Source organism: Typopeltis vanoorti, chromosome 20, assembly GCF_054136105.1.
Source record: "Typopeltis vanoorti isolate ZY-2024b chromosome 20, IOZ_Tvanoo_1.0, whole genome shotgun sequence".
NCBI lineage: Eukaryota > Metazoa > Arthropoda > Arachnida > Uropygi > Thelyphonidae > Typopeltis > Typopeltis vanoorti.
The window spans coordinates 79,769,382-79,796,885 of record NC_143568.1 but is presented as its reverse complement, the minus strand read 5'-3'; the positions used below and the strand labels follow the sequence as shown (position 1 = coordinate 79,796,885).

Sequence of the window (27,504 nt, the reverse complement as noted above, 5' to 3'; positions counted from 1 at the left end):
TTCTCAGTAATCAACATTTATCTTCATCTCATTTACAGATTTATTGAATTTACTATGTATGTAGCCTGTCTCTAAATGCTTCTAATGCTAATGCAAATTAATGAATACATTTTACATTGATCACAGTAAGTGAAGTTAAATGTTAACAAAATATCATCATAATTTACTACCTTAACTGATTCTCAGTTGTCATTCACTAGAATTAAGCAAGGAAAAGGAACCAGGAATATACAGAAATCACAGATACACCCACCAAACATCTCAAATAACACACAGATTTCATCTTTTCACAGGAGCTCTTGCTTCTTGTCCCAGCATGCTATTGTTTCAAATATCATTCTCCTTGGAAAATGATTTGAATATTTTTGAGGAGAGTGACTTGTTGTTGGTAATAGGTACTGTTATTATGACAAGAATAAATTTTTATTAGTATTTTTGTTGGTATTATTATTGGACTTTACCTTGATTGTCATAAATTTCTGAGCTTATTAACTGTCATTGTATGTTTTTTCACATATATATTAATAATTAAAAATTAATTTATTTTAAATTTGATGTTTAGGGCTACTAATATGAATTTGCACAGTTCAAGGTCGCATGCAATCTTTATAATTACTGTAGAACACAGTGAGGTAAGTTAAGCTGAACACTGATTGTGTAACACATGCTTTATTTTAAATGACATATTATATTGCATCCCCACCTTTATTGGAAAGTATATTATGCTTGACAGAAAATTATATTACTGTTCTCATTCATGTTTTATCTATCTTAAAGTTTGTGCATGTAGTATTTTGATGACTAAGCTGCTTGTATTTAGAAAGACTAGATTTCATTTCAAGTTGTCCTTTGAAGGAAGTATTATGGAATTTATGGAATGTTAAATCCCATAATGCACAGCACACTTCCTTCGAAGGACATGTATAATGTCATACACTGTTGGGCATGTCATCAACCACAATAGCCAGTTTCAAACTCTATGACAATACACCATGTTGCTGTTTGTATATGAGAAGTATGACTTTGCCATCAAAATAGTGTTGCTTTTTTTTCTTCACATTTAGCTCCCACTGATGAGATTTCAATATAGGTTATTATTTGTCTTTATAGGAAGTTTTTTCATTTGGTTAGAAAGTTAGTTAAACTTGCCAAGAAATTATTTTATTGTTTAATCCTTTACCAGGGTGTAAGAAAATTTAACATGCAAACTTTATTTGCTTACACTTGGACAAGTATTAAAAAAGAATATAATTTATTGCAAGTATAATTTTTAGTCAAGGTTAAAAGCAGACTGGAAAACAACTTCCACCATGCACATCTTTTGAAAAGAATGTAGTGAGCAGTAAGCAAAGGAAGTATGCACTATGGAATATGAAGCAGTATGTGATATGTACTTAATCATACATTCTCAGGAAAGTAGCTTAATCATAAGGATACTGCATATGCAGATTTGCCTGCAATAGAGTAAAATATGGTTGAAAATAAGAATAGAATTTCTTGTGAAGTGGGATGTATGCATTTTAATTATATTAAGTCTCAGTCAGCACTAGGACTACTAGTATGGATTTTTACAGCACAAAATGATGTCATCATTCCATCATTCATGATCACATTCAAGATTACCTGACAGGATTCCATGAGATATGAAAGGGAGCAAGATATTACTTAAGAGGAACCAGAGTGCAACTAATGAATTATATATAATAAGTATCTCTGGCATAGGGCAAAATTGGAAAAACAGAGATGAGCTGTGTGCACAGAGAAGCTGAAATTTGGGTTTTCATTAAACCAAACATTTATTTAACAAAATACATTTCAGACACCCTCAGTATAAACTTCATTCTGTCTTGTCACTGCTTTCAACATCTGGGAAATACTATGGTAAATTATTATTAACACCAGATCTCCATGGAGTCAGAGACTTATCTTGGAGGGTATGCACTCTCACACACAAAGCTCATCAAACCACACCTTAAACTCAATCAGTGTGTCAACATTCACTGTACTCTGTGAGTGCATTCCACTCACTCACTACTCTCCATGCGAAGAAACCACTTTGCTCACATCCTCCTTATGCAATTTCCAGGAATGGCCACTTGTTCTCTCTCTCTCTTCCATTTTATGATATATTTCTTCTATGTTAGCCTGATTCCAACCAACTTATTAGTCTCAATCATATCCCCTCCTCCTCTATTCATGAAGCTTTGAAAATTGCATTCCATCAATCTGTCTTCATACCTTGTATTTCAGAGATCAGTTATCTTTGTGAATATTCTCTGGGTCCTTTCTCAGATGACTCAATCTATGCACAGTAATTACATGAGGCCTGATCAAAGTCTTATACTATGGAACCATAACCACTTTATTTCTGCATGTCATAGCCTTTTGCATTATTGCCCTAATCCTATGTGATAACTTCACAGTTTGTGCAATATGGCATCTAAACTTCAGGACCTTGTTCACCATCACTCCCAGATCTCCTCTACCTCTTTCAAGGTTTCCCCATCAAGTGTACAGTTTGTAACATTGAACTAATAGTTCCACTTACCTGCCCATCAAGTCATCCTATAAGGTCACAGCATTTGCTTGACTAATCATCATTCTCCCCAATTTTGAATAATCTGCAAACAGTTGTATTTCTTCAGTTAAACCTACCCCACCCCACTATCATTAATATATACATTGAACAACAGTGGCCTCAAAACAGACCCTTGCACCATACCACTAGTGACTTTCCTCTTTCAGGATACTGCTCTCTCCCATATACAACTTCCTTGATACCTATCTGACAACCTGTCACCTATCTGGCTCACTTGTCTGTTATCCAATCCTATCTCTTTCAATTTAGTTACCAGCTTGTCATGTGGCAGTCTATTCAAAGCCTTTGCAAAATCTAAGTATATCACTGTATATATATATCTTCCCTGTCCAGTGGATTCATCACCTTGTTATAGTACATAAGCAATCTTCTAAAACAAATTTGCCTTTAACAATCTGTGCCAACAATCTGAGAGAATACTGCTGTTTTCAATCCATTTCTGCATTGTATCTCTCACTAATTTCTTCAGTATCAGAACCACAATTCTAAAAAATACAGATTGGCCTTTAATTTGTACCACAGCCATATCACCACCTTTGTGCAGTGAAACAATTTTGCCTTCTTTACACCCCACTGTGCCATTGTAAGACTTGTTAAACAGATATGTCAAGGCTACCACAAACTCCCTAGAACATTCCCTTAAGACACATTGTGATGTTTTATCAAATCCTGTTGCCTTATTGACATGAAGCTTATTTAATTCTCCATATACCTTCTGCTCACTCACATTTCCTTTCCTATTTCCTCTACACTTGAGCTTCTCATGATTTCACATTTTTATTTATTTCGGATCCAAACACAAGTGGAACAGTAGTAAGTAAGTGGTACAACATGATTTACAACAAATTAGGATACATTACAATGAGATCAGCTTAGATTTGGTAGGTGAATTATACAGGGAAATAATAATTAAATATGAATAATGGGAAACTATACATAACTTATATACAATAAATATAGTCAGATGTTCCTCCAGTATCTTGCACAATCAATTGCTCTTTCTGTGCGGATATAAGGTCCTCTTTTGTGCAAGGTGATGGAAGAAAGAAGGTGTTCCATGGACTGGGTTGTCCCACATTCACAATTGTCTGGGCCATTTGATGAGGTTTTGTTTGCAGCGTCCTCGTTCGCAGTCTGTTAAGGCTTTTTCAAGTATTCCAGTCCAAGTGGGCACCACATGGAAGATGTTTGGCTATTGGAATACCAGTATTATTTTCAGGATACAGTGCAAGCCATTGTTGAAGTCTTGTCTCTGCAAGGTTTTTAGGTGGTTCAACAGTTGCCAGAAAGTTATGTCGGAATCTTAGTCTTTGGGGCACTGTGGGCTGGCCAAATAGTGGGTGGTTTCATCATTCATATTTATCTGCTTCTTTCATCAGCAGAGAATGCAGATCTTTTTAATTTAAGTGATTTTAATGTAATTTAATTCTGTGACAATTTCTTTTCTGCTATCATTTTTAATGTGATACTGCTGTTAATGCTGTTTTTTCATTCCCGTAATTTTTCTTAGAATTCTCATGTCAGCGGTCTCTAATCTGCAATCAACTGTTTTGTAAGTTATTGGTGTGAATGCTGTCTTGTATAATGCTAGTGAAGTGTTTTATCTGATTTCTTTCTTACTTCATATAAATTTATTCAATTGGTTTCCCTATCATACAACTTTCTTATTCTTTTTACCTATTTTTATATTTAATTTGCTATCTTCACTAAAAATATTGATTAAATGGCTGAAATATTTTACTTATTCTATAGGTTTCATGTTGAGAATGTAGTCATTGTTTTCCTTGTTCTTCCCTATTTTCATAGTTTGTCTGAAATTTTATTACTTATTTTTACATAACAATTGTTACAGCAGTTATTTTTAGTTAAAGAATCCTGAACACTTGTAAACACTTATAATGAATTATAGAGTTTAAAATCATCCTATATAAAGAGCTGAGATAGAAGTCTTCACTTTCAATATCAAGTTTAATGAAGATTAAGAGTTAAGCAGATTTACATCAAACTATCTTCCTAGTTCACCCTCATTTCTAACTCTCAAATTGCAGCTTTAATATAAACTATTAATTGATCTGTATAATGCCCATTTATTATTATTACGTGACACCTCCAGGGAGTCCAAAGACTCATTGAGGGAGGGCACCTACTCTACAACTCTGCCTCCATCACTCAAGCCCACCAACTACAATTAACCGCAACTACACCAATGCCATCTACCACTCATCACCACCACTAGTATTTCCACAGACAATCACAAACATCCATGCCCATGGCGGGATTCCAACCTCAGCCTTTTGGCTGGAGAGCAGATACACTAACCACTCAGCCAACCAGGTCGGCAATACAATTATATGATTTACATCATATAATTGTATTGTTTTGAGCAGCATTTCTCTTGTCACCTTGTCATATGCCTTTTCCAGATCTACAAAACTTAAATACAGATCTTGTTATATTGCCATGATTTCTAAACTATCTTAAAGTGAAAATCTGATCCTAACAATCCCTATTTTGTCTGAACCCATCTTGTTCTTCCCTAAGTTTCCCTTTTATAATTTTTCTTAATCTCTTCTCAAGTGTGTTTATCTGGCTTACTTGGTTTGTTATTCTCACATTCAGTTTAATTTTCCTTATTTTTACTGATGGTATTATAAGAGTTCTGCTCCCATAATATGGAATGCCAGCTCCTTACTTGACCTTCTGAATTAAGCACTGTATCCACCATAAAAATTCCATAATTCAATAAATCTGGTTAAACATTATGTTGGAGGCTTAGTGGAGTGAAACAGCACTGAGAAAGGATTATAAAATACTATTTAAGTCTTCCCAGTATTTCATCTCAGTCACAGAGAAAACTTCAGGGGGTACAGTAACACATACAAAGAGACAACACAAAACTACGTGAAGCATGTGGACAAAAGATTAGTACTAACTAAGGTCAGACACCTACTGATGGTCTCGGATGTAAACTGGGATCTCGAAGTATTAATGTTTTCCATATTTTGAGAAGTTTTAAGAAACTATTAGACTAATTTTTGAAAGTCTTTTTCTGATTGATTCTATGGGCCATAATCCAAAGCATGGTCTGCAAGGCCCAATTGATAATAGTCATGATTGCAGATGTTTTTTTTTTGTTCTTATATGCAGATTGTGGCTGATAATTTTGTTTGTAGGAGGTCAACTTGTATGAACAAAGAACTCTATATACACCAGGAACTGCTAGGGGATAGAGTTGGTCCTTAGTGGAGTAGATAAAGGTAGCTAGTTTCAAGTGGGGGAGCTTAAAAGCTGTGCATAGATTGTATTTCTTTAAAATTCTGGCTATTTTTCTGACATACCTCAGATGTAGGGAGTGGTGATAGCATTACTAAAATCTTTCTGGTTGAAGTTGAACATTATGTTGGAGGCTTAACACCCCAAATAGCCATGACGTCTATTGACGTCCAGATAAATCTGGATCCGATTCCATAACACCTGCTGAATAACATGGATAAGAAGTGCAATTTGGTCTCACGCTTTCATCCACCTCGACAGATAGAGAGGTTAATGGACTGAAACAGCACTGAGAAAGGATCATGGGTTGTGGGGGGGGGGGATTGGTTATTTTTATTTTTTTTTTGTTCTGTGGGAACAGTGGCCATTAGATAGGAAAGTGTGGTGTATCTGATTGAGTTCTGCTGTAAAAGAGACGAGAAAGTTTGTGAATGTATCTGCCTGTGTGAGTGGGTTTCCTATATACTGAAAAGGACAGATTACCATTAGGTAAGTGTGCTACCAGGATGTCTAGAAAAGCTAAATTATTATTAGTTTCCTTTTCCATTGTAAATTGGATTCTAGGGTGAAGAATTATTGAAGTGGCAGAGGAAAGAATTTAATGTCTGGGCCTTGAGCCCACATCCTAGAACATATTGACATATCTTAGCCAGATAGAAGGTTTGAGAGGCTGAGTTCAAGATCTTGTTTTTCAAAATCTTCCATGAATAAATTGGCAAGAGGAGTGAGAGGCTAGTAACCTATATCAATACTGTAAAAGTTCGATGCAGCATGAATTTTCGTCCGGTTAATGCATTGACCTTTTACAGGAAGGTCAAACCCAGAAAACTTGTAAATATGTCTCTTATAGTATTATTTAGTATTGTATACAGAATATGTACAGCACAACGGGATTAGCTTACTCTTTACAAAAACAAAACATGTAGAATTGATAAGGGCAAGGCCATGCAGTCGGGGGGGGGGGGGTTGTTTGATTCTTGTTTACATGTTCACTCACTGGTAGCCTTCAAGGTCAGTGCAGAAAGGGATGGCAGGAATCAAACGTGACTTCTGCAGGCCAACAAAAACGGATTAGGAACATGAAAGAAGTAGTCAGCAAAAGTTCCAGAACATGCTATCACGTGATATTGCAAGGGGGTTCCAAAACCGAACCCAAGGTTTGGAAACTGAGAAGGATATAAGGCAAGTTTTGGGGAATGATCGAGGATCGACATCTAAAGAAAGGAACAAGGGGAGGTTCTGCCCAGACGCGGAGAGGTCCGGGGAGGAAGATCGGAGGTCGATCAACTGTAGGCCATTTGAGTCAAGGAGCGTGGATGTCCAGAGGCGAATATGTAAGGAGAAACAAAGCTGTCCAGATGTTATTCCACTCAGCCGAGTCTGTGAATGCCCAACAATCGTGACCCTTCGACTGAGTGTTCGACGCTGGAGAATCGTTCCTCGTATCCCGCTTACTGACCTGACGAAGCTGCCAGTTCTCCAAGGATCCAGAGGTAGAAAATCCAAAACCCAGAATGGAAAAGGGAACATAGGATGCTGTGACAGAAATAGAAGAAAAGGGTGCAGAAGGACTGTTCACGTGAGTCTGATATTGTATCTTATAAGATTATGTGGTGTAAGAAAGATGTTTTAACGAACTGATAAGATTCATAAGATAGGATAGTCATAGCCAGAGAATAACTGATATGTTCCTTAAGATTGAAATTGATAATGCATGTGTATATAAGTATAGCTAATTCCTGAGAAGCTAATTGAGATTAGGAGGTAATCTGACACTTGTGTAATATCTAAGTTTTGTCCTATTGTTGGTGTGATTGATTGTTATATAATTCTTGATAAAGATATTGATGCAAATAGAAGTAGATATTGAGAATTAAGTTGAGGAAAGTAATATAAACTGTTCGAATAACTGAAGAAAATTGTTGTAAAAGATATATAGGTAGTTGTGTTTTATTGTTAAGGATTGATTGCTGTATGAGTGCCATGTTGGCATATTGATGCAAATAGAAATAGATATTGAGAATTAAGTTGAGGAAAGTAACATAAACTATTTGAATAACTAAAGAAAGTTGTTCTAAAAGGATACATAGTGGTTGCACGAATTTTGAACTGAGATTAACAGAGGATAGTTCCCCTACTCCTCTCTTTGTATTGTACATTTCTTTAACTAGTGATCAATGAATATACTTGTTGAATTTTCTAAAAGAGTGTCACCTGATCTTATTTATTGCAATGCATTGATCCAAAATAATTCAAGCCTATAAGCAGGAAACCATTAGAGTGAAAAATTAAGGTAAAGAGACCATGACTGTGAATGTTCTAAGAAGTAATTAATATTGCATGATTGAGGTCTACCGGAGGTATCATATTTCATGTGCCATATTGAGGCAAGGTGGCACAGTCAAAAATCTATATAAATTTCCTATGCGCTCAGGTGCAAAGAATATAGAATCACCAAAGGTAGAATAGAAAGAAATTAGAGGTGGAGTGATATATATGTTTGAGTTAATAAAAAAAAAATTAAGATAAAGTTAGGATAGATATAGAAAGAGGGCACTACATGTATGTAATTTACAAATATATATAAAAGAGTGAGAATACATATAATAAGAATAAAAATATTACAATGATGCAGTGAAAAGGGATAGAAATAAAACATAAGAACCCCATAATATTACAGTGCCCTCTGTGTGTTTATAAATTTTGTTCTTCAAGAGAATAATCTGGAATGGATTGTAAAAGGAAAGAGATTTCTGATATTTGGAGGGAACTTTTTTTTTAAGTCATAAAGTCTCGTTTAAGGGAATATTTTGTGAACAGTGATGTTATGTTAAAACTGACTAAGATATCTGTATCATTAACAATAGATTTCAGAATCTGCAACTGCTCTCAAAAATCATCCTAACCATAATAAATATATGGTTGCTTAAAACTTCCCAAATATTGAAAACACTAATACTTCAAGATATCAGTTTACATCTGATGTCATTAGCAGGTGCCCACTAGAACTTGCCTCACCTCATTAGGACTAGTCTTTTGCCCACGTTTTTCACTTGGTTTTGTGTGTGTGTTATTACAAGTTTCTTATTGTACTCCCTGAAGATGTCTCTGTGACTGCAACAAAATATTGGAAGAATTAAATAGTATTTTTATCCTTTCTTAGTGCTTTTTACTCCATGAAGCCTCCGACATGAGTTTCCTCAGCACTTGAGCCTTAATACGTATGGTTAAACATTATGTGCTATAGCTGCATTTCCATATTTCAGATTTCTGGTTGGTTTTCTATTTGAGGTATAAAAGACATGCACTGCTCACTGTGCATATCTTTTATATGAAATTTATTAAACTACATTCAGTCAGAGTAGAGTTACTGTTTTATATATATATATATATATATATATATATATATATATATATATATATATATATATATAACTTCAATAGACCCCTACACACTCATATGGACCAAATAAGGTGGAAAAAATTTGTCAAAAGAAATTTGTGTAAGGATGGATAGATTTTACTGCAATTCCAAATACCGAACTACGGTTAAATCTATCTATTCAAGAGTTTGAAAATATGATTTTATGGCTAAAAGTAACTCAATTGATGATTGTATGTTCTGCTGAATGATTAGTACAAACATGTTTACTTTTTCTTTTTTCTTTTTTTTTTCTTTTTTTTTTTTAATGCCATCTCTGGTTAGTTTGATATTACCAGAACTAACTAATAATTAAGCAATTGACAGCGTACACTGGAAATATAAATTAAATAAACTTTAATATATACTTTCCGATATTTCGGCAAACGCCACGTTGCCATCTTCTTGGGAACTTATTACTAAGACAAGTGCACACAAGTACTACATAACAGCAAATGAGAACCGAAGCTAGGAAGTTAACGTTTTCCTAAAGTCCTGATGGTGCCCCTGGCGGGCTATATTGGTAGTTCTTGGCCTTTGGGCTGAAGTTCTTCTGATAAACGTTTCCCAAATTTGGGGCAGTCTCATGTATCCAAATTTGTTGAGGTTTGGCATGTTCCTAAGGGCTGAGGCTGATTCCATGAATAGTCTTTCATATTTGAACTTGCTGCGGTGTATTACTGTGGCTTTCTTCCATCTTATTCTGTGGAGAGTATCCAGAGCGTGGTCTGCAAGCCCAGAGTGGCTGTACTTGTGAAATCGGATGTAATCCTTGTGTTCTGAGATTCTGATGTTTGCTGTCCTGCCTGTTTGGCCAAAGTAGGACAGTTTACAGCTGCAAGGGACCTGGTATACACCAGGTAGGTCTAGGGGAAGTGGTTGGCAAACATAACCGTCTAGCATTCCTAAAACACTGCCGGGATAATCAAGTCATCCCTAACTGTGATAAATTTAAACACTGCTTCGTCTCACAGAAAGCTCTCCATATATACAACCGGGCGAGCCAGGCTTTACTTCGGGAGCAAATTACCGCTAGAAAATGAGCTTTTACATACGCTTAATCACGAGCTTTGGTCAGTCCTACATGATATCTCGTGTACGGTTGCTAATAAAGAATTCGAACGAATACGGAGCCGACATATCAACAAGTTTGATAAATTAATAAAGAACTCGGCGTCCAAACCTAAACTACAAACCAACACTGTAGTTAACCTTTCTTCAGTTAACCTGAAGCCTGAAGCACTCAACGCTCTGTCACGTGGTCATAACTTCGCCATTGCTCCTAAGAAATTACCGGCTGAGGAATTAATGATCCAAATTGAACGCGGGATTCGCCACCTCCCAAACCACATCGCCAACGATATCTGATTGGATGTAGCCTGTTTTCTCACAAAAGCAAAGCCTCCGAAATCCCACTTATCCATTAGTGAATACAAGTCACTACAAGAATTGAAGAGAAACAAAGAAATAGTGATCACCAAAGCAGATAAGGGGAACGCCACTGTGGTACTAAATCTTAATGACTACACAGGTAAGCTCAAGGCTTTACTATTAGATCGATCCACTTACCTCCCTATTGAATATAATCCCACCAACTCTCAAATTAGAAAACTCCATAGGCTCCTTAAGAAGGTCACTGCTTGGCCTGTGGAGATTACCAACAGACTGAAACCCTATAACTCTAGACCCCCCCCCCCCCCCCCCGCATATATGGGTCTCCAAAAATACATAAAGATAATGTGCCATTACGTCCCATAGTGGATGGCATTGATTCCCCCACTTACAAACTAGCCAAGCATTTAGCCAAAGTGCTCTCACACTATGCTGGCATCACACATAAAAAACTCAGCCCACTTCAAAGCCAGTATAGAGAACCTTATACTCCAACATAATGACATAATGGTCAGTTTTGACGTCTCCTCCTTATTCACGAATGTCCCCCTCAAAGAAACCTTAGAGCTAATCCAAGCTAAATTTCCTCCTGATATCTCAGCCCTATTTCAGTTTACAATGAACTCAGGCTATTTCGTTTGGCAGGAAAAATTCTACAAACAAATAGAGGGGACAGCTGTGGGTTCACCACTTTCCCCACCCTTGGCTAACTTCTTTATGGAGACTTTTGAAGAGAAAGCCTTAAACTCAGCCTCACAAAAACCTATCATATGGCTTCGCTACGTTGATGATGTGTTTGGCCACATGGCCCAGATTCACTCCTCTCCTTCCTAACACACTTAAACAACCAACACCCTAGAATCAAGTTCACCCTGAAAAAAGAGGCAAACAATAACCTCCCCTTCCTAGACACACTAGTCACCCGCCAACCTGATGGTACCTTGGTTTTCTCAGTTTATAGAAAACCCACCCATACAGGCAGATACATTCACCAACAATCCCATCACCCCCCCCCTCACAACAATATGGTGTTATTAAGACACTATTCAACAGGGCAAAAATAATCTGTTCTAATGATCAAGCCCTAACTGCTGAACTAAATCACATCCGTGACACTTTCTCAGCCAATAGCTACCCCCACCAAAAGAATCCAAAAAATACTTAACCCAGTTATCCACAACCCCCCCCCCTCCCCTTCACGAAAAAGATTACTCTAGATCCATCACCATTCCCTACATCTGAGGCACCTCGGAAAAAATCAACAAAATCTTAAAAAAACATGACTTGACCACCTGTTACAGACCACATAGAAAATTGGCATCCCTTATCCACTCCACTAAAGACCAACCACTTCCCCTAGACCTACCTGGTGTATACCAGGTCCCTTGCAGCTGTAAACTGTCCTACTTTGGCCAAACAGGCAGGACAGCAAATATCAGAATCTCAGAACACAAGGATTACATCCGATTTCACAAGTACAGCCACTCTGGGCTTGCAGACCACGCTCTGGATACTCTCCACAGAATAAGATGGAAGAAAGCCACAGTAATACACTGCAGCAAGTTCAAATATGAAAGACTATTCATGGAATCAGCCTCAGCCCTTAGGAACATGCCAAACCTCAACAAATTTGGATACATGAGACTGCCCCAAATTTGGGAAACGTTTATCAGAAGAACTTCAGCCCGAAGGCCAAGAACTACAAATATAGCCCGCCAGGGGGCACCATCAGGACTTTAGGAAAACGTTAACTTCCTAGCTTCGGTTCTCATTTGCTGTTATGTAGTACTTGTGTGCACTTGGCTTAGTAATAAGTTCCCAAGAAGATGGCAACGTGACGTTTGCCGAAATATCGGAAAGTATATATTAAAGTTTATTTAATTTATATTTCCAGTGTATGCTGTCAATTCCTTAATTATTAGTTATCATGTAACCAGCGTATAAGCCTCTCAACAAGAATAATTACCAGAACTAGTTATGATATGCATGCCTTTCTCTGACAGACTAATATACATGAAGCAAATTATTTATGATTTGTCATCTATACTACATTAGTATTGTGGGTGGGTTAACAATTAGAGTATTATTTGGAAATCCTGGTCTAGAAATATGGAATTTTTTTTCAAGTTACTTCATATATTTGATTCTTTATATATATCTAATATATCTAAAATAAGCAGCTTAGTTGTCTAGGTAATGAATTTCATCTGTCACCATTATTTTTATCATGCTGAATATTTGTGTTGTTTATCAAACCATAATTTCATTTAAATAAGTATTTCATAAATTTCAGCTTGGGCCTGATGGAAAACATCATATTAGAATGGGTAAGCTGAATCTTGTAGATTTGGCTGGCAGTGAAAGGCAAATAAAAACAGGAGCAGTGGTAAGTCATAAGTTTTTAATATTAAAATTGGCATGTGTTCTTGGCTCTTAAAGGAATAAATGCTTTATTATGTTAACAAAATAAAATATTTACAGAACAAAACATTTAAAGGAGATGTTTTGTTCTCATATTGGTCATCAGAAGCAGGTTAAAACAAAATAAATGAAAAATGCATGAAATTAATTCATGTTGGCTTTCACTATTATAATAGTCGAATGTTTGCAGCTGGGTAACCTCTTGGATTATTTGTATTACATGTTGAAAAAACTAAATTTCACAAAAGAACACTGATATTTTAATGATTGAAGAGGCACTGCATATAAAACTTGTTCTAAGTGATTTTCCAATGTTCACATGTCATTTAAAATTTTGATAAAAATGCTTGCATCTGTCTCTTTGTTGGGGGGGGGGGATTATTGGCGTCATATCTGATCAGCCATCATTAGGATCAAGAAAAGTGAGACTGCAGACTCTGTAACTTTGTTTTCCTTTACATCATCTGTCTGTCTCCTACAGTGATTTACAGACATATCAGGCAAAAATCAATATCTCCATAATAAGCATCATGGAACAGCAAGTTATACTAGATGAAGCTTGTACAGATATTAACTATATATTGTGGCGGTCCATCTGCTTAGGGTTTGCCAAGAGGAGGTTGTGCTTGCTCATCTCTGCATAGGTCACGTCTTATAGACTCTTTCCTAATGAGAAGTAATGATATGCCTTTGTGTGAGCATTGTTGATCCATTTTAATAGACTGCCTTCATTACTTTAATGAATGCACTTATCATTTTACTGCATATACCAATATGCCTGGACTTTATACCCTCAGGTAGAATTTATCTGACTAATCAACAATATACTAATTTCTTTAATTATATGTAAACATTTTAAACCAGTTTTATATAAATCTTTTTCACACTTTAGAATTTTATATGTAAATTTAAATAGCAAAGCTTCAACTAGTTTTACAGTATGTCCATCGACAGGGCACATATAGCAGTCGATACTCATGTACCAGCAAATACATGCACGGCAACAACAGCTATCACTTGACTATCCAGGCAAGTTATATAAAGCCAAATGAAATGCAAATATTATTATTATTGTTATTTTACTTTATTTTTTAATTTAGATCCATTTACAAAAGACTGAATCTGTTTCTTCCAGGAGTATCTGGAAGAAACCAACAGATTTCAGTTCTTATGTGTTATGAAGCACAAAAACAATAAGTATAAAAGAAACCTGTTGCATCGTTAGCAGTGTTAAGTAATATTCATGGAGCTGTGTATTCATGGGGAAAGACCACTGTCCCATTGGGGGGAACATTCAGAACCTAAAGACTTTTTCCAGCATGGCCTCAGAGACCAAAGCAGGATCTTGCTTGTTGATTTTTTTCAGGTAGGAATCACAATTTTCATGTTCACTGTTTCCACCGGATCATCTGTCCCTACACTTGGCTGGCCATTGCACTCTTCATTGTGAACACTGTTGTGCCCTTATTTAAACAAACAACACCATTGCCTAACCTTACCATCTTCATTCACGTTAATTATTAGTAAAAAAAAAAACCAAATGATAAAGGAACGAAAGTAAAATGGTCAATAGCTTGGTAATGAGTCATTCTATGCTACCATGCATGCTCAGCTCCTCTCCCATATCTTATTCGGCAGTAAATTCTGGATGCACCTTGTGTAAATAGGATTTGAAGTTAGAGAGAGAGCAGGTCATTGATGTATAAACAGATATTTTCTCTAAATATTTTGAATTCATACTCTTTAATTATCCCCTTAAAAAAACATACTTGATCATATGAATGATAAGTTATGTGGCTGATGGTATTAGTATCGTTGTGTAATATGGAGTCATCTTCCATTGCAAATCCTCATTCATTTTTTGACTTCATCCATTATGTCATATGTCACTATATATATATATATATATATATATATATATATATAGATAGATAGACACAATATGTAGGCAGAAGGCAGATTACAAAATGAGATCTACTATTAACAAAAACATGCGCTCCTACTCTATAAGGTATCACATGTACATCTGAGCATTTGTGGCTTTAACCTGATTCTCCAGTCTAGGGATTCACCTAAATCCCTTAACTCATCATTTTAAATAAACAATAATAGTATTAAGTAAATAATGTGTCCAGATATTATTTGTCCAACAAATAATATAAAAAAATTAAGCTTGAACTCTGAAAACTCGACTGCATTCAGTTGCATCCAGAGAGAGGGAGTGGATATCAATCATCCTACATTCTGTAGGTCTCACTAATACATGATCAAAATCAGTCTTGATTTGGATAACAGCGGAAAAATATTATTTAAAATATGTAACCTTACATGCAAATAGACATGACTATTTTACTGCCAAAAGAAAAACATGATTTGTGAAAAAGCAACATTACTGCTATCGTTATACTGCATATACCAAATGCAAGACATAGATCTCTGCTTGCAACATTTCAAAAGTGAGTGGCAATTAAGAGAATTCAGAATATCAAAACTTCTTATAGTATTATGATACCTATCTTATCATCTCCTTTTCATACATCAATTTTGTATTTGATTTTTGAGTATAATTTATTATTATTATTAAAGACATCTCCATGAAGTCTGACTTATACTATTATTCACACAGTATCTTTCATACCTTTATGAATTCAACACCCTTTTGGACAACCCATTCTGCTCATTCACTGACCTCAAAAAAAAAAGAAATTTTTTTTTAAGGAACAGTATGAAAGTAATGAATTAAAAATTAAAATTTATCAATCAATATCCTGATATTTCCCCTAACATTTTGTTCTTCTAAGGCACTTTTGCCTGAATTAATTCAACCAGATCTTGGTCTTATTCTCAGTCTTTTTCCTGCCATCTTTGCATCAAACACTTGTTTTGCTAACTTTGCTCTCCTGTTCTGTTTAAGTGACCACCTTAGATTAGTTCTGCTCACTCATTCTTGAATATAAACAATGTCACAATCCTTCATATTGTCTTCATTTTTAGTATGATTCTGCCATTGATTCCGTCTCCTCAGGTCCCTAATTTTTCTAAGAACTCTCATATTTGTGATCTCTAATGTGTTTCTTTCTAACCCAACTCTCAGATCCATAACAATTGGTTTGAACACTGTCTTATGTATTGCAAGTTTAGTATTTTAGTTAAGTTTTCTTATTCCATATAAATTTATTCAACTGGCTACCCACCACACCAGCTTTTTTCCGGATTTAACTTGCCATCTTCATTAAAAACTGTGCATAAGTAGATGAAATATTTTACTTGTTCTATATGCTCTCCATTCAGAATACAGCTAAAGTTTTCTATGTTCCTACCTATTTTGATAGTTTGTCTTTTTATTACTGATTTTCATGCCAAATTTGTTATAGCTATTATTCAATTTAATTAGAGAATCCTGAAGACGTGTACTGAATGTGTTTAGGAGTACATCATCTGCATAAAGCAAAGAGCTAAGTTTGGTATTTTCAATTCTAATATCAGGTTCAATGCCACTTTCATTCATAATGTGATCCATGTAGATGCTGAATAAGAATGGAGCATCCTTGTCTTACACCTGATTTAATATCAAACCATCTTCCTATATTCCCTTCAATTCTAACTGCTGACATACAGCTTAAATATAGACTGTATATTGCCCTGAATAATGTTCCATTTACCACACATAACATAACTGTAGTATTTTGAAAAGCTTTTCCCTGGGTACCATGTCATATCTACAAATCTACAAAACTTAAGTACAGATCCTTGTCCCAATATTCCTATGATTTCTCAACTAATTTTCCTAAGGCGAAAATCTGATCATGACAACCTCTGTTTGGTCTGAATCCTGTTTTTCTCCTAGTTTCCCTTCCACAATTTTTTGCAGTCTCTTTTCAGGTACACATGCATATATTTTACCTAGAATACTTAGCAGAGAAATTTCTCTGTAATTCTCATATTCAGCTTTATTCTCTTTTTATAGATGAGAACTATGAGAGTTCTACTCCAATCATCTGGAATTCAACCTTATGACGAGACCTTCTGAATTATGCAGTGTAGCCACTGCAATACATTTATAACTTCATATTTGAATATTTCTGGTCCAGCTGCCTTTCAACATTCTAGTGTTTTATATAGCATTTTCTACATAAAGTATTGATATATATACTCCTGTTTGCACTTCTGAAAATTTTATGCTATGGTTTTATCACCAGTTGTTTCATTTGAGTCTTTTGAAGTAATTACACCATGCATTTAGGATATCATTATCTTCAGTTTTCATATCACTTTTATCATCTTGATAAAGGCGATATGTCACTTCCTGATTTTTACCTTCTAAATTCTTACCAAAGTTTTTTCATAACTTTTGTTTTGCTGCTTTCACATCTATCTTACATTTTTGTCTGTATTCTTCTAGTGCATCTATCAACTTATTTGCTAGGAACTTTCAGTTTGCTTTCTTCTTTTCTAGGACTGATTTTTAACTTATGTTCACCATAGTGTTCTTATTTTTCTATCCTTGCAGACAACCTCACCACATGTCTCCCTAGCTGAATCAATAATTGTCTTCTTCAGAGTTTGCCACTGAAACTCCAAGGTTTTTCATTCTTGTTTTCAAACTGTTTCATTCTTTCTTCAGTAACGTTTGTATAGTTGAATCTACGGTTTACGTGTAAAAGCTGTTCAACTTAAATTCTTTTAAAAAATTTTTTTCTTACAATTCTTTTCAATGTAATATTCAGTTTTATTCTACTTAAAATTAAGTAATAGTCACTTCCAGTTTCAAATCCTCTGTACACTCTTGTATCCTGAACTGGCATGAGGATATCACTATCAACAATAACATAGTTAATGAGGTATTTCTTGTGTCTTCTCTCCATGTGAACTTATGCACATCTTTATGTTGGAACATGGTGTTAGTAATGACTAGTACATATCCTGAGAAGAAATCCAGTAGGTATTTGCCATTATTATTAGTCTTGCCATTGTCTCTAAATTTTCCCCGAACATTTCTGTATTCTTGGTTTGATTTATTTCGTACTCTACTGTTTGCATCTCCAACAAGTACCACTTTTTCCATTTTTGTTATGTAAGCTGCCCACTCTAGTGACTCATAAAATTTCTCCACTTCTTTAGGAGAACCTTTTATGGTACCATAGGTATAAAATAAATTTCATCATCCATTTCTCCATTTTGAAGTTTGCTCAGATAACTCTACTTGAAATGCCTTCTAATCATGAAGTTTATCTTCATGTTGAATGCTATTGTACTTCTTCCTTTTCTTGGTCATTATTTCCTCAATATAATATCCAATACTTATTTAGTAAGAACTCACCTGTTTTTTTGCCGTCTTTGTTTCAGTGATGCCAATTATGTCCACGTGGTACTTTCCAGTTTTTCAGCAAGCTCGAGTTCCTTTCCATTAATCCATCCATCAGTGGTTCTTACAGGCACTTAGCATCCATAGCCTTCCAAGTATCCTTGGATTTCCTAACCGTAATACGAGGATAAGGTGGTTACCCCTGTAACCACCTTATCCTAAGTATTCTGTAAATTGTGTGTGTTCTACTGGCCAGTTTACCTGTTCTGAGAGACAAAAAAACTTGAGTTTCCGGAAGAAAAAACCATTTACTTTGGTATGAGACCAGCTAACTCATCTTTAGTCATAAGAGACCAGATAAAGGTTCCTCACATCATGAATGGGGATCGAGCCCGGGTCTTTCCAACCAAATGGCTTCGTCTATACCGACTGAGCTGCGGAGGCTCATCTTTCCATTAATACTCCTTATATTGGTGGTTCGTTCCTATCTTCATTTCTTCTGAAATTGGGTTTGTTCTTCTGCTTCTAGATGTTGAACTTGAGTCTATTCCAGTAGCTGGCTTTTCACTTACTCTGATTTCCCTGACAAAAAACAGCAGGGCCTTATTTAACTGGGTAATGCCCCAGCCAGCATGAAATCTCATTGTGTTGTATTATCATATTATTTATGATTTAAGCCAATAGAGAGTATTATTTGGTTGGCTAAGTCCCAAATTGCCAACCCATCCTCATTTGTTCAGTACCCAGCCAACCAAATAATACTTCACATGGTCGCACCATGTGAAGGTAAGGATTGGGCATTAGGTTAGAAGCCTCAGTCAGTTCTCCACATTCCTTAAAGGCAATGTGGAGGTCTCCTCCCAGTTATTTGGCTTTGACCCTAATTAACGCCATTAAAATTTATCTATCTGTGATTAAGTTTCTTTTGGTGTTCATGAATTATGCATAATTTTGACTTAATCACTTTTGGACACTTAACTTTTTCAAATCCTAATGGCATATTTTGATTGTTCTGTTAAGGGTGAAAGACAGAAAGAAGCTATCAAGATTAACTTATCACTTTCAGCTTTAGGTAATGTAATTTCAGCTCTTGTTGATGGCAAAAGTTCTCATATTCCCTATAGAGATTCTAAGCTAACTAGATTACTACAAGGTAAGGACACCATAATTTTTGTCTTTTTGCTTATTTATGCTTAAGGAAAATAGTAGAGTAAGCTAACATTAAAGTACTGCAACTTATATTTAAAAAATAACAAATATAAGGAAAGAAGGGAAATGCAGTTTCCTTTTTTTATTTAAATTAAATGAAACATATAAAACAAATCTCTGTTTATTTTGCATATTTAATCCTACAGTCTAAAATTCTAATTGCTACCAAGATTTTGGTCTTACTCCAGTTTTGCACATATTGAGAACTGAACAGAGACTTGGCACGATGTTGTTCATGGCTCCAGGTGTTATAGCATAAAATGACTGTGTATGAGGAAAATGGCAGCCAAGGCTTCCATTTCCTTGTTCACTGATTTTAACATGAGAGAATACAGAATGATGATTAAAAAAATTAGTATTGTTTTTATTAATTAGTTTATTATCATCATTATTTCCTATAATTATTTCCTAAGATTATTTAAAAATAATCACAGAAACAGTATACACTGTTTTAACTTAATACCTGTAAAGTTGAGTTTGTGTGTGTGTGTGAAATTTTAATATACAATATTGTTCAGAAAGCATTTTTCATGGCATGAAAAATGTGTATGAGGAAAATGGCAGCCAAGACTTCAGTTTCCTTGTTCATTCATTACTTAAAATTATAATAACGGAATTAACTCACGTAAAATATTATTTTGTGGTAAATTCTTTTGGCTTGCATAGATTGAATATGTCCTTTGATTAATAAGAACTTGGGGATGATTGAAAATTCAATTGAATATTAATCAAAGGACATATTCAATCTATACAAGCCATAAGAATTTACCACAAAACTTCATTGGCACTAAAGGATCCAAAATATTATTTATTAGTAGAATTTTCGCCTGAGTATCACAGGCATCTTCAGTACATGTAAAAAGCTAATTAAACAATAGCCGACAATTCCCAAAAGGCGCAACCAAAGTAGCTAATGTAAGATAATTATATAATTACTTTATTTAAAATGGTGGTAGTTTAAACTTCATATCAGATTGAAATATTGAATCTGTTGAACCAAATCATTTTTATTCTTTACTTTATGCTCTTTATATGGATTATATATATATATATATATATATATATTCTATAATATTGAATGACTTGAACTGAGATTAAAATAAAAAACTTTATTTGCACGACTAGTTTCGTCTAAGACTAGACTTCTTCAGGTGCACAACCAATATAATACCATCAAAACTGAAAAGGAACCGGTATTTTAAAAACAAAACTAAGAGACATATCAAACAAACTGTAGAGATTACAGCTTAGTTTCAAAAAGAACAAACTTTGGTTGTATTATTGTGCACATGCATGCATATGCGATCTCAAGCATGCCAATATTGAATAGTAGAGCTGTGAGAGTCCGGTAGGCTGTAGCTTGGATTGTTCTTAATATGGATGGGGTTGAGTAATATTTCTTTAGATTCTATAATTTTTCTCTCTCTCTCTCTCTCTCTCTATCTCGTCACCACAACTGTGAATATTGTCAGTTCTATCCCAGAGTACCTGATGAAGGTTTTCTTCATTCGAATTAACTGAAAATAGAACATGGCTAGACAAGACACTGGCATGAGTTCTGCTGTAGTTGATGTCTCGTTGATGTTCTTCTGAACATAGACTGATTTCTCCGTCTGTTTAAAGTATGGTTTACTGCAGTCGCAAAAAATCTTATAAACACCAGGATATTTGAAATTATTGTGTTTAGTTTTAGGATGACTTAAGATTGAATATAGTTTTGGAAGGGGTGTGAAGAACTTCTTGATGTTATATTTCCTCAGAATTTTAGCTAATTTTGGAGATATAGAGCTAATATATGCCATATATAGAAAGATAACTAAATTTCTATTTTGAATAAGAGAAAAAGACCTGCAAAGAACAGATTAATTTTGGAAGAAAAATTTTGATAGGAAATTCATAACAATGTAAATCTAATTGCATACACCTTTTTATAGTGCTTTGTATACCCTTTGAGGGTAGATTATTAGAAATGATCTTGATTGTATATATAGTAATTTTCAGTTTTAGGTTTGAGGCCTAAGAATAAATGCTAGATAAACTTAAACAGGGACAACATCTGTTCCTCATTGTGTTTTTTTTTGTGTGGTGCACCCCATTCAGTATCCACCAGAATACTGAACAAATAAGAATGGTCTGGCAGTTTGGAATTTAGTCAACCAAATTGTATTTTATTCTATATTTGTTTAAACCACAAGAAAGTACACAGTGAAATGTCATGCAGGTTGGGGCATAATCCAGTTGTCTGCTTTTTTTTTTTTTTTTCAAGGAACCATAGGAATGAATAGTGAAAGGTCACATGAATAAACCCAAGATAGGCAAGCCACATAAAAAGAGAAGGGTCATGTTTACATAATTAGTGTTATTGGACAAAAACAGGTGATATCTTCTAAATAACTTGCAGGATGTTAAATTCAAGTAAGTGTTCAGGGAAAGGAAGGAATAGCTATGCCATTAAACATGAAGATAACCTTGAATGGTAAGCATTTTCAAGTAGAGTGATGGCAAGCAAACATCAAAATGGACAATTTGATAATAACTTATTTGTGCTTATGGTGCTATAGAAAGTTCTACTAAGGAAGAAGTAGAGGTATTTTTTGTCATTAGAGAAGGCAGTTGACTTAAAAGAAAAGTTGGTCTAAATAGTCAACTAGGAAATGAATATCTGTATTTTTTGGAGAAAAAAGGACTAGTCATTACTGATACCATATTCCAACTTACAGAGGTGTACAAATTCAAATGGAGAGAAAATGCAAGAAACAAGAAATCTCATTGTTATTGTTTGATAGTGATATCTTTATACTATTTTATGACACAAGAATATACAAGAAATTTGAAATAGGAAGTGATTACCATTAATGTTTGGGATAGATAAAATAAATATAGGGAAATGGAAAATATATACAAAATATTTTGAAAAGAATCAAAATTGAAAGTTGAGCAGCTTTCAGAGTCAAAGTTGTCTGCAAAAATAGAAAAATCTGATCTTTATAGTGAACTCAGAATTCTGGAAAAGAAGAAAGCCTATCAGGTGTTCCTAGCAAGTCAATCAGCATGGAATGAGAGAAAACAGAGAAAAAAAATGTAAGAAAGCTAAGCTGTGTAAAAGTAATTAAATATCATGGAAAGACTTTGGTGAGAATATAAAAGTAAAATATTGGTTCTGGAGGCAAAGCTTAAATGGAAATAGTACTGTAAAGGAAACAAAGATTAAAAAGTGACTTAAAAAATTGAGGATAAAGATATTTTGGATGTCTGGAGTAATTACTTTAAACAATCACTAAATAAAACAACCAGTGGCAGTTTTATTCCAAAGGAATGCAGTCAAGAGTACATATCAATACTTCAGATAGAGAAAGCCATCAGAAACTTGATATGTAGAAAAGCACTCGGAGTAGATTATAGTCAACTATTGAAATACTGAAATATGGAGAGCAAAATGTTTTAGTGACTACACTGCATAGTTCAGAAGGTTGAATTCTGGATGATTGGTTGGAGTAGAGTCTTCACAGTATTCATTTGTGAAAAAGGGAAATAAAACAGAATAAATATGAAATAGAAATAAATATGAGAATTGCAGAGGCATTTCTCAATTGAGTGTTCAAATTAAGATTTATGAAAGGATATCTGAGACAAGGCTAAGAAAATTAGTGGAATACAAATTTGTGGAAGAGCAAGCTGGTGTCTGATCAAATAGGGGTTGTCAGAATTACATTTTTACTTCACAACAGGTAGTCAAGAAAGCATGAGAAGTAAAAATCTCTACATTTAAGTTGTAAGATCTAACAGATGTATGTGATAAGGTGCCAAGAGAAAAGCTGTTTGAAACACCGCAGTTATATGCTGTTAATTGGTCATCATACTAAGCACTTTATACCCTATTCTTGAGAATTAAGGCAGCAGTTTTAAATGAATGAGGTATAGATAAAAAGTCAGGTGTGTGACAAAGGTGTACATTATCTCAACTCTTATTCATTATCTATATGAATCATATTATGGAAGAAAGTTGCATTTAAACCTGATATCAGAATTGTAGATATTAAGTTGAGTGCTACTATATGTGCAGGTGATATATTCTTAAAGGAATCTGATACAAATCTTTAGATTCCTTAACTGAGTAATGCTGTAACAAATTTGGCATGGCAGCCAGCAATAAAAAGACAAACTATGAAAAACAGACTGGAATGTGGAAAATAACAATGACATTCTGAATGGAGAACCTATAGTAAATAAAATATTTCAGCCGTGTAGACACATTTCCCTATACTATCTTCCCTATTTACAAGTTGTAAATTGTAAATAAAACATGATGATAAGGTACAATTTTTAGGTTAGCTCAGAATCAATTTTAACTTAGAGATCTGAGAATTGGCACAGAAATAAAACAGTTCATTCATAGTTAAAATTTGTTTTGAAGACTCTTGTGTATAGTGGGTTTAGTGCTTTGATTCATTTCTAGATTTATAGCTATAGACCACAGATATGAGAGTTCTAAGAAATTGGAAGCAAAAACTCAAGATATTAGGCAGGAACTTGACATTCTTAGCATTTAGGAATCTGTGATCCAAGCTATTCTGCCTTAGAAGAGCAAAATATAAAATTTGAGTGTATCAGAGTCCAGGAAATAACAGACTAATTTGAATGAAAACTGTTGACAGAAATAATGTAAACTTATCATGTAGTACAATCACAGGATTCTGTATACCACTTGAGGGTACTATTAGGAATTGAACAATGAACAGTGATGATTAAGACTAGTTAATGAAAGATTCCTCTCCCCTGCCACTCTTCAATGTATTTGGATTACTTGTTATTGACAAAATTTTTCAGAATGATTTGATATTTTTCTCTTGCATGGAATTTAATGAAATTAAGTATATAGGTATCTCCAGTTTTTCAAGCTGGTATCTCCAGTACCAGCTTGCAAAATTACAACAAATCTGCAGAAATTATAATATGATTGTAAATTCAGTTAAAACAAAGATTATGAAAATTGGAATACACCCAGAAGGTATGCAGGTAACACTTAATCAGGAAACCAGAACCAGTTAATGGTTTTAATTACCTAGGGACATACTTGATTTCAAATTTAAATGACATAGTAAACAACATAGATCCTCCATATCATGGTCAGTGATGAATAAACTTAATGAAATTTGAAAAACAACAAAATTCCTACAACTGTAAAAATAAAATTATACATAAGTATAATACTACCAACAGCTCACTACAGGGGCAGAAACTTGAACCTTAAAAAAGAAGCAGAGAGGAAACTGTTAGCTTTTGAAATTAAATGTTTCAGGAAAATAAACAGAACTCATTGGACAGAACATAACATTAACACAAAAGTGCTGCAAGATTTGAATATCCCTAACTCAACATTTCTTAATATAGTTAAAAGCATCAACTCGACTGGTTTGGTCACATTGTGCGGATGGAACTGGACAGACTTCCTCGTCTGGTATTTAGGGGCACTGTGGAGGGTACAAGACCTACATGAAGACCAAACTTAACATAGCATGAAGCCCTTAGAATTGCATTGATTAGCTGTTAGCATATCAAAGAGCTTACTCTGGACACAGCAGTCAGAAGGCTCCTATCCATGAGGGATTCGATCCATTTTGAGGACAGAAGAGAAGTACCGTATTGCCGGTGTATAAGAGACCCTTTTTGTCTTTGAAAATAGGTCTGAAAAACAGGGTGCATCTTATATGTCGATACTGTTTTTTATTGCTTTCATTTCTGTAAATTTTCTCTGTTCCGAGTTACTCAATTTCTTTCCTGCTTCCTTGTGGTGTGTGGGAGCATTCCAGTTGCATTGAGTTCAGTGGATCAAAAGGCTAGATGGTTGGAGGAGGAATAAAGTTATGGATAGATAAAATTTGGTCTAGGTGCTCTGACTGTTAAATAAGCCTGCTCTGTTGGTATGGGATCAGTTTCATTCTCACAGAACAGAAGATGTTAAAAATAAACTGAAGGAATTGAAAACTCAGCTGTAATTCCAGGAGGTCTTCTAACTAGTCAGCTTCAACCTTTAGATGTCTGCATTAATAAGCTATTTAAGGGATTTATGGCTGGCCTGGTTGGCCGAGTGGTTAACGTGTTAGCTCTCCAGCCAAGAGGCCATGGATTCGAATCCTGCCGTGGGCATGGATGTTTGTGGTTGTCCTACAAACTTTGTGTGGAAAGGGTATCTGCAACCCTACCTCTTGCCAAAACCATGTGAGGTACAGCAGTGACCATACGGCATCTACGGACGTCAAATGTGAAAGGGAGGGAGGGATTTATGAAGGAGAAGTGGAACAGCTGGACGCAGTCTTTAGATTTTGAGGTTATGCCATCAGGAACAAGGAAGAGGCCTAGCATTTCGCAAGTTTGTGAGTGGGTCAAAGCTTCATAGGATTAAAAGGTGGGTACTCTTTCCTAGTTAGATTAGGTATTTGTTGAAAGTAGACCTACTTATTACTTTATATTTGAAATACTATAGATTCGTTATAATATTCAGTGATAAAGTTTTTTTCCTAAAAAATGTGTACAAAAAAGGGGGTGCGTCTTATACGCCCAGCAAATACAGTATATAGGACCTCAAAGTTATGAAGTCATTATTCTGGTTTCTTTTTGAGTGGTATCATTTTTTATGGCAAAGGAAAGCAAAACAAAATTATGCTTGCAGTATGTATGTATACTGCTTAGAAAGAAGTCATTGAACACCCCCATGGGTATGGTGCATCGTGCCATGTAATGAGTCATGTGTCTGTAGCCGGTTAAATTGGAGGAATATGATGCTCCCAGTATGTCCATGTGAAATGCTTCCAGAAGGGAACTGACAGATCTTGAAACAGGTGTTGTGATAGGATGCCATGTTGCAAGCTTATCTGTTTGGCAAATTGTTGACAAATTGGGCAATCCCATGTCAACAATCAATGATACCATACTGAAATGGAAGCACAGGGAGTCAACTGCAAGTGCTACCCACAGTGGACAACTCACAACACTCGCCAAACATGACCATAGTGTGCTATAAAGGATACCGCTATTTGTCAGCCAACATGTTGAATGTGGAATTCTGGGCATTGACTGGAACACGAATCTGCACAAAAACCTTCAGAACCCGAGGCTCACAACATGGGTTTATGTGGTAGGACCTGAAATAAGCAAGCCCCACATTACCCAAACCAACGTGCAGCATTTTCTTAAATGGTGCAAACAGTGGGACATGAAAGCATGGAAAGCTGTGTTATGGAGCGATGAATCACCTTATATCCTCTACTCAGCAGATGGATGGGTATGGGTGTTGTGGATGCCCAGTAAACATCTCTTACCAGAGTCTGTGACTCTAACTATGAAATCCAGAGGTGGTGATGGTATGGTCCTGGTTTGGCCTTGGACTTCTGTTTGCAGTGCCATTAACATTGAGCTCAGAGAGGTATCTGAACATTCTGGGCAATCAATGCTTCCTACTTTGTGTCATTTCTATGTAACTGACCATTGTCTCTTTCAGGAAGAAAGTGCACTGTGTTATAAGGCTGCTGCTGTAACTGCATGATTTGTGGACATGAATGTCACCACACTTGACTGGCCTCCACAGAGCCCTGATCTCTACCCTATTGAATATTTGTGAGATATACTGATGTGTCAGTGAGGTCAAGGGATGCCTGTCCCACAACTTTCCAGGACCTCATTACATACCTACAGGAAGAATGGTCCAAAATTCCCATTTATCGCTATCATACACTTGTGGAAAGTATTCTCTGTAGGATTGCTGTAGTCATCATAGTGAAAGGAGGTCCTACATCTAATTAAGGTGGGTACCATGGCTGTTCTTCACACTATGGTGTTCTCTGACTGCTTTCAAAGCAGTGTATATATCAGTGACTTTCTCCACTT

General features: G+C 35.2%; 1 protein-coding gene across 5 annotated transcripts in view; it reads left to right on the top strand.

Annotated features, from left to right (window-relative positions):
* The window catches only part of Klp68D (kinesin-like protein 68D), a 479,354-nt gene that overhangs the window by 153,034 nt on the left and 298,816 nt on the right, over positions 1-27,504 (top strand). For all 5 annotated transcript variants that reach the window (XM_090410558.1, XM_090410557.1, XM_090410556.1 and 2 more), the window contains exons 9-11: positions 563-632; positions 12,979-13,071; positions 19,432-19,564. In XM_090410558.1, coding sequence (XP_090266684.1) covers positions 563-632; positions 12,979-13,071; positions 19,432-19,564 — 296 coding nt within the window. The remainder of the gene's footprint in view (positions 1-562; positions 633-12,978; positions 13,072-19,431; positions 19,565-27,504) is intronic.